The sequence below is a fragment of the Chiloscyllium plagiosum genome, chromosome 30 (assembly GCF_004010195.1).
Source record: "Chiloscyllium plagiosum isolate BGI_BamShark_2017 chromosome 30, ASM401019v2, whole genome shotgun sequence".
Classification (NCBI taxonomy): Eukaryota; Metazoa; Chordata; class Chondrichthyes; order Orectolobiformes; family Hemiscylliidae; genus Chiloscyllium; species Chiloscyllium plagiosum.
Window position 1 is genome coordinate 5,667,950 of NC_057739.1, and position 11,345 is coordinate 5,679,294.

General features: G+C 40.6%; 1 protein-coding gene across 4 annotated transcripts in view; it reads right to left on the reverse strand.

Annotated features, from left to right (window-relative positions):
• The window catches only part of slc31a1 (solute carrier family 31 member 1), a 77,318-nt gene that overhangs the window by 25,685 nt on the left and 40,288 nt on the right, over positions 1-11,345 (reverse strand). Inside the window, exon 2 of one of the 4 annotated variants that reach the window (XM_043719870.1) lies at positions 3,333-3,415. The exons of the other annotated variants lie outside the window; for them this stretch is intronic. Coding sequence (XP_043575805.1) covers positions 3,333-3,415 — 83 coding nt within the window. The remainder of the gene's footprint in view (positions 1-3,332; positions 3,416-11,345) is intronic. 4 annotated transcript variants of the gene reach the window in all.

Sequence of the window (11,345 nt, forward strand, 5' to 3'; positions counted from 1 at the left end):
CATTGCACCCCAGTAATGCGCTTTTCCAGCAACACATTTTCAGCTCTGATCTCCAGCATCTGCAGTCCTCACTTTCTCCTCTTTAGGAAATGACTCAAACGTTTTTTTTTAGTACTTCAACCCATACTGTTGTTAGGCAAACTTTGAACAAGGTGGATCATTTAATTATCTGTCCTTGTATCAGCAGGTCCACGGCATGAGGAAAAAATCTAAGCTGACACTCCAGCGCAATAACTAAGTCAGTGTGTAAATGTGAGAACTGCCAGCTTTCAGATGCAATGTTAAATCAATTTCAGGTCTCAAGTGGGTGTTACACATCACCTGATCAATACTTATCCTTCAGCCAAGATCGCAACAGATTATCTGGTCATCACCACAATTCAGTTTATGGAACCTTGCTGTGCACAAAGTGATTGCCATTAGTCCGACACAACAACTGTGACTAGACTTCAGAAGTACATTATTGACTGTAAAGCATTTTGGGACATCCATGAAAGATGTTTTTAAATCTAAGTCCTATCATTGTTTCCGTTCCTACCAAGGTGCCCCAAAGTTAGACAAGGTCACTTTTAGCATATCCTCACACCGCTTTACTAAATTTGGCATGTCCATAAGGACTCTCACCAGCTTCTACAGATGCACCATTGAAAGCATACTGTCCGAGTGCAGAACAGCCTGGTATGGCAACTGCTCGGTCTAGGACCATAAGAAATTCCAGAAGGTGGTGTGCACAGCCCAAACCATCATAGAAGCCACCTTCCGTCCATGGACTCCATTTACATGGTTTGTTGCCATAGAAAGGCTGCTATCAATGATCCATTGCACCCCAGTAATGCTCTCCTACAATCTCTTCCGTCAGGCAGAAGATAAAGAAATTTGAACACATGCACCAGCAGGTTCAGGAACAGCTTCTTCTGGGCTATTATTAGACTGATTAATGGACTAACTTCAACTAACGCTGATCTTGCCTAGCGCATGGCCTGTGCTATATAACTTGTACGCCTCACCCTATGATCTGTACGTCCTTGCTAACTATGATCTGCCCGTACTGCTTGGAAACAAAGCTTTTCACTGTGCTTAGGTATACAACAATACATCAATCATATCAAATATAGTCATGCTTCTGAGTGTAAAATGTAGGGAAAAATACACTCAATCTCAACAGAAGCACAGAAAAGAAAGCAAGCCTGGGTCAAAAGGGTCACAGCAGCCACTGGCTGATGGCTCTATTCCAAACAGCTTTAAGTATAAACTTCAAGGAAGCAATCTTTGCTTCACATTAACTGTGCATAGATCTCTCCATGCACAACTGAACTCTGAAAGCACAAAAAATGCAAGTAAATCTTCTTTGTGAAAAAAGGCTCAACAAATCATCAAACTATATCTTGGGATTGCTGAAAAATATACTTTTTTTAAAATCAACATTTCATCTTTTTTAAAAACTGATTTATCCACGTCAGAGCTTCTGGTGATTGTCATGGCATTGATCTCATAGCACAAATCATCCTTCACGAACTCTGTAGCAACCCAGACTTATTGCCACTTAAAAACCAATTTCCACCCACCCTGGGGCAATGTTCCAGAGGTAAACAGCAGGACATTAAATTGCACAGCTAGGTACTGGCAACCAGACCTCTGAAGCAGATTTGCAGCATTGGCTTGTTTGTTGCACTTCCACGTCTACAGTGAAAGGTTTAATTAAACGAGACATAGTCTGGTGCAATATTATCAGAAACAGCTACTAAAGTTTGCAACCTTCACTGACTTGACTTCAACCACAGGAAGAAAAATGCACCGACCAGTATCAAAGTGATGCTTTGAATTGTATACTGTTAGTGCGCATGATGTATAACTGTCCTAAGTAAAGAACCAAACTGTGTCAGCACAGAAGGCCACTCAGCTTACTGTGTCTTCCTCCGCAGACTATTACCTAGCTTCCTTCAATAGCATGATCGAGATCATCCCATTTGACTTGGACAAATAGCCTTGCGCCTAGATGTGGTCTGTGTTCCTTTGGCCACAAATGACTGTTCAAACCCCACATCATAACAATCTAATATTTTTACAATAACCTCCGCCCTTGCTACAACTGCTGTATGCACCCTTGCAATTTTCTTCCTCTTTCCCTGCGTTACACATCATCAAATTCTCATAAAAATATAGATTGGCAACAGGATAGAGTTTGAAAGCAAGTAGAGGAAAAAGAATTGGGCAAGAAAGACAAACATGTTGAAGATTTACAGGTGTAAAAAAAGTTATTTATAAACAGCTCAGGATTAGTGTGAAAATGTTAAAGTAGTTTGCTTGGATTATTTGCAGAGAAATTCCTATGTCAGTCAGCCTGGGAAATTTGAAACAACCTACCATCGGGCTGAGAATCATGAATAAATTAAAAGGAAGGTATGATCAGAAAATTAGCCTTTCCTAGAATTGCACTGAAAAAGCCATTAAAAATACCTCGTTAATAATTGTTACAGCTCTGAAACAACCATCAGTTGTTTTCATCTAGTGCAGATGCAATGGGCCAAAGGGCCTTTTTCTGTGCTGCAGATCTCTATCTTGCATAAGGATCTACCTTGCATGGGTTCGCAGCACAACCAAGACGGTCGAGAATCACAGAGCACATTGTGAGGAGCCCACTAGGGCTCAAAGCTACTGTTACTTTGACATATGGTTAATGCTAGAGCTTTTTACACGGCAGACCCGATGGTGCCAATTGCTGCTGTGCCTGTGACAATCCCTTTTAAGAACCTAGAAGCCTTCAAGGTTAGATCATTGCTGATATTCTAACTCAATGGCATTTTCCCAAACTCTCCAGACATCCCTTGATACCTTTAATATCTACAAATCTATAAACTCTTTTGAACATAATCACTGACCTGCCATGGTACCCTGGATAGAGAATTCAGATGATTCACCATCCTGCGTGAAAACATGCCTCATCTCAACTTAAATGGCCAGCCCCACATTCTCATTTTGTAACCATTTCCAGCTGACTGCTGTTCTTCCGCAGATACTCAAGAATCAAGGTAGCATTGTAACAACCATAAAGATCAATGCGCCTCTAGACAGGACAAAGTGGATAGTTTATATTTTGAAACTGCAACCAACAGCAAATGTGCCCTGGAACCAAACTTGATGCCAAAACAGTGAGGATGCTGAAACGAGAAAGGGATGCAGGGAATGTTCTGCCACTCCTTACAAATCAAAGTTACAAGATTGTAAAGTATACCACATGTCATACGTAATTGGGTTATTCTAGATAACTTTCCCAACCAATACCTGTAGTCCTGCTGTATAGTTACTGCCTCACTTCATTCATTAGTCAGTACCTGTGGGTCTTGACTGTAATCAACAGGCTCGTCTCCCCTTTGGCCCAGTCCTGCTTTGACCCATCTCCTTGTTGAAAAGAAACCTTGAAGCACATACAGGAGTTTATTTTGATGACTGGATAAGAAAACAGCACATCATTGCACACATCACTGCAAAGTTAAAAGTGAAAGGCTTCAGAGACATGAATTGTTACAGTTAACGATTCCTCATGGCAATAAACATTGACACTAAAGCTGATCCACATTCCTTAAGCATGTTTGCTTTGAAAGGCAAACAAATTGCACACCTCCAGGCAGAAGCAGTATATTGCAGTTGGCATTCCTCAGGCACCAATGCTCCATCCAAGACACCTGGTGTCGAGCAATGGGAGTGTCCCTACTTCTGGACCAAAGCCCAGGGTTTAAGTCTCACTTGTTCCAAAGGTATATCACAACATATAAATATTTCTGAACAACCTGTTCAAGGCATTGTTGCACTTAGTTAGCAGCAGTCAACTCGTCATTGGGGGGTGGGGGGGTAGATTATTTGTCCATTTCACAAATAGCAAAACCGTTCTTTGGTCCAGCTTCACCCCTCAAATACACAGTGGATGGAATGTACTTTGCAAACATTAAGACTATTACAGTACATTCTATTCTATAAGATTTCATCGGAACAAAATTTAATCTTATTACAATTCTATAATATTTGACTTGAATGTCTTTGTAATGCTTTTATTTAGAAATTTTTTGAGTAGTATATTTTTGGAAAGTGGTGATACACTTACTCTACCACTATTCATTTTAATAAGGGCTATAAAGTAACTACTATTAGAATGTTTCCAATGGTGAGAGGCTACAAGTCAAGATATTATCTCAAAAAAAATTACATTGGAATACAAAGAATAGGTCTCTCAACCAACAGGCCCACTATTTATGTTCAAGACAAGTCTCATCACATTCCTCTTCATTCGACTCTATTCTGCAAATCCTATTCTATTTTCCCTCAAGTATAGTATTTGTCTAACTTCCCTTAAATACATCTATTGTTTACTTTAACTAGTCCTCCTATTTGCAATTTACACATTCTATTTTTTAAAAACCTCCTGAATTCATTTTTAAATTGATCAGTGACTAAATGGTAAAGTTGCTACTGAAACTTAGGGTTGCTTTCTTAGAGAGGGTCACTCCACCTCATCTGAGGAGAGAGTTTGAGGAGAGTACCAACATTGCAGGAGTTACTCTGCATTGCAAATCAGCCATCCAGCTAATTGAGCTGACCAACCCCAATTGGTGACGATCTTATATTTAAAAATGCTTACTTTTTATTCCCCCTCCAAGAGGAAACATCTTCCATGTCTACCTTACTAAGCTTGTTAATAATCTTCAAGAATTCCATTAGGTCACTCTACAACTTTCTCTTTTCAATGGGAGCGTGTCATAGCTTATTCAACCCTTTCCGATAGCTATAACTTTAGTTCTAACATCAAGTTTAGAAATGGTTTTTACACCTCTATACCCTTTCCATAACGTATAGACCAGAACTGGACAAAATACTGCATTTAAAATGTGGTATGACCAAGGCCTTGCACAAGTTTTTAAAAAATATTTTTATTGAAATTATTTATTTATTCAAATTAGAAAGTTACAGAAGCTTGAAATTATAGCATAACATTAAAAGCAACAAACAATAAACCAACTACTATACTACTCTACAAAAGAAATCAAAACTATAATTATTACAAATCAAATAAATAACACCGCTCAGTGCAACAAGACCATAGCTCTCAACCTTAGAGAATCAACCATTAAAGCCACATTTGTTGGAAATTCTTCCTCTCATGGCCTTAGGTTCATTAGACCAAACTATCATGGCTAAACAAAAGCCCTAATCAAAATAGGAGACAGATCTGCTTCCAAGTAATTCAAAAAGGGCTGCCACATCTTGTAAAAGCTGTCCAATTTCTGGTGCACCGTATTTGTAAGAAAGTCTAAAGGAATGTGTTCCATAATTAACTTACGCTACTCTGATAGACCCGGGGGAGGGGTCATTCTCAGACACCCGACACATCAGAATGTTCTTCCGCGTACAAAAAGAGAGAATGTTAAAAAGCTTTTTCCCATGTATACCTAAGTGAGGTAAATTCAGCAGACCCAGGAGCAGAGACAGACCAGGTCCACCTTGACTTGAGTCCCCAAGACCCTCTCAATTATTCTTGCCACAGCTCTCCAATACGCACAGAGCCTGTGGTAAGACCACAAACAATGAGTAAGGGTATCTGTATTTATGTTACATTTGGGGCATATTAAATTTCACAAGACCATCTGGGGCCAAATGAGCCCTATGAAGAAGCTTGAAGTGCATAGCAGGGTCTCTCTTCACATTCTCACAAATGTCCTCCCATGTTTCCAGAGTGATCTCAACTCCTAACTCTCTGGATGTTTGTTTTGAAACCTCAGTGTCAGATCAGGAAATACCATCACCACTGGAAATACCATCAACCCCAGGAAACCTAAACACAAATATAAAGTGAGCCATATCACCAGTGCTTCACTGAAGGCTCACTGATGTTACCTAGTATGACGACAAAGCATCTGAAAATGAACTTCCAGCTCAGCGAGCAAACTTGCATCCAGAACCTCAACCTGAGCTACAAATCTTCTCTCTCTCCCAGACTTCACGTAGATGTTTGAATGTCACTCGAGGAACTTCCCCCCAACAAATGAGAGAGAGTATTCACTGAAAGAGTGCTAGTAGCCTGAAGCACCCTTTTTTCCATACCAGATCTATAGCACTCAGTCAAAAGTGCGGTCTCCTTTTGGATGAAATCTCTATTCTGAAAGAAACGGAAGATGTCCCTACTTGACAATCCATATTTCAGAGTTATTTGATCAAATGACATCAACGTTTCACCCTCAAACAGATCACCCAAGAGACTCCACTATCTGCCCCAAAGTTTAAACCAGGGATCCACTGTCCCTGGCCTGAAATCCTGCATGCCAACAATGGGAGTAACAAAAGTGGTTTTAGACACATTACCTTCCAAGTGTCTCAGTGCCCTCCATGTTTTGGCAGTGTTAGTAACCACTGGATTATGGCAACATTTTATAACTGTCCTCCCCTGGTCTAAAAGCAGCTGGTTGATAGAGGACACTTCATCTGAGAGGCCTCAACGTCCAATCATGTCGACGCTAAGTTCCCACAGGCCCAGTCGCTTACAAAAGATAGGAGGAAGCTCTGTTGATATCGTCTCATGTCCGGAAGGCTCACTCCCCCCAATCCCTGGAGCAACTGGGGTTTTGGAAGCTTAATAAGGGGCCATTCATAAAACCAAATAAAAGAACTAAACCGGCCTTTCAATTTCCGAAATGTTGGCCTCAGAAAGAGGAAAGGGAACATCCGCAAAGGGTACAATATGCAAGGAAGAACATTCATTTTCATAAGAATGACTTGACCCAACCATGATATTGAAAGGACCCCCCATCTTTGAAGGTCTTGTGCAATCTTGTCAAACAAATGAACAAAATTAGTCTTGAATAACTGATCAAAACTAGAGGTAACAGAGACCCAAGTAAAGAAAACCTCCCTGTGCCCACTTAAAGGGGAACCCACCTTCCATACCAGGTATTCCCTGAAGACCCCCCCATAGGTATAGCCTCTGATTTTGAAAAGTTGATCTTGTATCCTGAGAAAGAACCAAATGAATTAATACACCGTATCAAACATGACACAGAGACTGTTAGGGTTGAAAGAAAAATAAGAACATCATCCGCATATAGTGTGATCTTATGCACCTTCGCCCCCACCTTTGGGGCAGCTATATTAGAGTCCCCATGAGCGGTCTGCGCCAACAGCTCAATCACTAATGTGAAAAGCAAAGTTGAAAGGGGACAGCCTTGCCGACTGCCCATACCAATGTTAGAATGATGAGACCTTATACTACTGCTGAGAACTACCACCAGAGGTCATTGTAAAGAACCCTTATCCATCTAGTAAACACTTCACCCAGGCCCAACCGCTCCAGGGTATAAAAAAATACAGCCATCCCACCCGATCAAATGCCTTCTCTGCGTCCAAAGAGACCACCAACCCTTGAACCAACCAATGCTGGCACACTCGAATCATGTTAGTAACCTCCTAACATTATTAGAGGATCAGCAACCCTTTATAAAGCCCGTCTGATCACCTTTAACAATTGAGAGCAACACCCCTTCCAACCACAATGCCAAAGTCTTAGACAAAATTTTAAAATCAGAATTTAAGAGCAAGGTAGATGTATAAGAAGCACAGTCCTTCCCTTTCTTGAGGATGAGAGAGATATTAGCCTCTCTTAAGGATGGTGGGAGGCAATCATGTCAAGCATTGGCCTTGACAGTACGTTTACATGTTCTTAATAAAATTCACTGGGAAGACCATCAGAGCCGGGTGCCTTTCCACTTTGAAAGATACTGCTTCCTGTATCTTTTGTATTGTTAGTGGCGCACGAAAGGAGAGATGCCTGCTCAGCAGACACCCCAGGAAGATCCAAGTTCCTGGGCAAAGACTCCATCTTATCCCGTCTGTCCTCACAACATTCAGACTGACAGTTTAGAACAGAACCTACGAAACGCCGCATTGAACGTTTTAGCATTACAAGTAAGAATCCCATTCCCTTCCTTAATACTAGTAATAGATTGGGAAGCATTCTTCTTCCTCACCAGATATACCAAATATTTACTCAGCCTATTTACAGTAGACCCTTGACTATCCAAACATCAACCATCCAAACTAAATCTCAAGGTCTATAAAAACTGGACCAATCATTCAGTTATCAGTTAAATGGCATTATGGCATGCATTGCTGGATAACTGAGAGATGTTCAATAACCACCATTATGGCGTGTGTTGTTGGATAATGAAAAAAACGCTTGAACAACCAGCACTCAGATTACCGTTTATTTCCAGCTGCCTGAATGATCAAGCATCCAAGCAAAATACTCCCCGCCTGCCTTGTTTGGTCAATCGAGGCTCCACTGCAAATGGATTTAAATGGTTTCACGACTGTTTAACATCAATTTTCTCCAGAAAAGATAAGGTGGGGGGGGGGGGCAAAAATATCACTGCTGGGGGGGTGCATAGCTCAGCAAGGCAGATTTGCTCAGATCACCACCATCTTGTATAGGGGGGAATCCATGTTTTAACAATTCCACTGCTTCTCAATTTTGCCACTCTTGAAAGATACATGTCCTTTTTATTCTCCAATAAGAAAGTTACCTTATTAAACTGTATCATTACTTTGTGACTTGTGTAGCTATACCCCATAGATTGGTTTGCTTCTTTATCCATTCAGACTCTTACATGGCAAAGTAGTTAAAAAAAAAGTTCTTCACACAGACAAATAACAGGATATTGAGTTCCCTGTTCAGTTCTGCTTGTAAATCTGAAGTTTTAAGGGTAATCTGAGAGAAAGAGGAATAATGAGAACAATAATGGGGGCTGGGGATAAAACCAGATAATTTCAATAAAGATAAACACTGCAGAAGATTGATGGGTTGAATGGACAGTAATTCCAAAGCACCAAATTGAATTGTCTTAATGCACACAAGAAATGGCTGCTGCCTGCAAATAAATTTCTTGCACAAGAGCACTCAGGTTCATGGTGTGGATCAATGTTAGTGAACCACCTACTGCTCAAAAATCTTTTCAAAAATCTACAGATCACAAGAAGAGTATAATAATTTACAAAACACCAAACTCCATTAAATTACATGAAACACATCTCTACCATTGATTAGGAAATTTGTAGGTGACTTCTCTTTTTCATCCTCCCTTTTTTCAATATATTGCAGTTATTTGTAATATATTGAATATAACTGCAGTCCTTGCAGTTATTGAGGAGAGATAAATTAATTCTCTTACTCCTCCACATCCAGAATAAAGTCCTTTCAGACCTTAGCTTTTTCTGCGACATCTTCCGTGTGGATCTGTTCCCAGTTTCATTTATAAATTCCCTTACAGTTTAATCTAAACGCAAAATAGAATAACTGTACCCTGGACTTTCAACTCTCAGGTCAGCTTGACATAGCAGCTGCACTCTTATATTGCAACTCAAAAAATTGTTGGTTGAGCTGACACCAAGGTTTGAGCATGAATCTAGGCCAATTACTTCACAGCAAGATTGAGGGATGCTATGTTAAAGGTAGCTGCTATCTGGCCAAACTATGCAGACAGAAACTCATGAGACTGAAAAGCTCCTTGTGTTCTAGCCATACTTACTCCTCAATCAAGCTGTGATCCCCTACCTCCTGCACTGTTCTTGCAACATGCACATTTTCTTTATGTAATAAAGGCTGACAGTTTAAAAGTAGTTTGCTGATTTTATACCATTTTAAGACAATCGCTTTCTTGCAAACATTTTGACCAAGGGAGGGAAAGAGAATTAAATAAACTAATGGCAAAAGTAGCAGTGGGACATTATGGGGAAGGAAATAGAGAAATTCTCGGTGAAGGGATAACATTGAAAGGGGAATTATAAGCACTGGAGCAGAAGGGTATGCACTAACTTCAAGTTAGCAGAGGGACAGGAAAGGAAAAGGTGCCCCAGTGAGCACTGGGCAGAGCAGACCAAAGGAGAGGACAGAATATTCAATGACTTTTGTCTAGATGGCAGGGCAAAAATTGAGAGGTCAGATTGAGAGGTCTGGGCGGTACGGTAGCACAGTGGTTAGCACTGCTGCCTCACAGTGCTAGAGACCCGAGTTCAATTCCCGCCTCAGGCGACTGACTGTGTGGAGTTTGCACGTTCTCCCCGTGTCTGCATGGGTTTCCTCCGGGTGCTCCGGTTTCCTCCCATAGTCCAGGTGAATTGGCCATGCTAAATTGCCCGTAGTGTTAGGTTAGAGGTAAATGTAGGGGTATGGGTGGGTTACGCTTCAGTGGGTCGGTGTGGACTTGTTGGGCCGAAGGGCCTGTTTCCACACTGTAATGTAATGTAATCTAATCTAATCTAATCTAATTGTACTCTAGGGTTAGAATACACAATTTAAGGAAGCAGGAAAAGATTGCTGGATTGACCCTAACCATAACTTTGCACACAAGACATTAAACCAAATCCACATCCACCTGTTCAGTTGGACATAATTAATCAGACTCCCCTGGTGTCCTGAACAATACCAAGCCCACACTCCAAACATACTGTCTAGCCATTTCTCATTTAATTTTGTGGGTCCTTATGATATTGAAATTCGTTGCCACATTTACTAATGGAACAGTGATTATATTTGAAACAAGACTTGTTTTGGAAGTAACCAAAGATATTAACAGATAGATGCAACTCTTCTTTAATTATTCTAGGTTACCTTATCAATGCCACTACATATCTTATGTTCTTTAATTCTTTCTTATCTTAACAGATTATAAAGTCCATGATCTATAGGCCATCAAAAATATATTGCTTTTGACATCAAGATCAGCCTTTCTGCTCATCTTTCTCCTTGACTCACTACACGTACACTCCTTTTGAAATTTAGCCAAAGATAAATACAGTACTCAGATTGCCTGACCAGCAAATAAAGCCTCAGTAAAATTTCTGCTGTAATGACACTAATTAAACATTATGACTGAACGACCAATGGGGGCAGTGAGATCAATCATTTTTACATGAGGGTACATGACCAGCTGCATCTCACCACAGGGAAGGGGAAACTATGTGTATTCAAGAGTTACATGTCAGTGGGATGTTGGTATATACACTACAATGAAGAAATTCCTGCTCAGAGAAGTATGGTATCAGGCACCTGCAGGATAGGGTGAAATATGATCCTGCATTACACATATGAAACATTAATCTCCGCACAAAGTTGCGTCTTAAACAACTGACAGACATGAACAATTACAGGAGAAAGTCAGGTCTGCAGATGCTGATCAGAGCTGGAAATGTGTTGCTGGAAAAGCGCAGCAGCTCAGGCAGCATCCAGGGAACAGGAGAATCGACGTTTCGGGCATAAGCCCTTCTTCAGGAATGGGGAAAGTTTGTTCAGCAGGCTAAGATAAAAG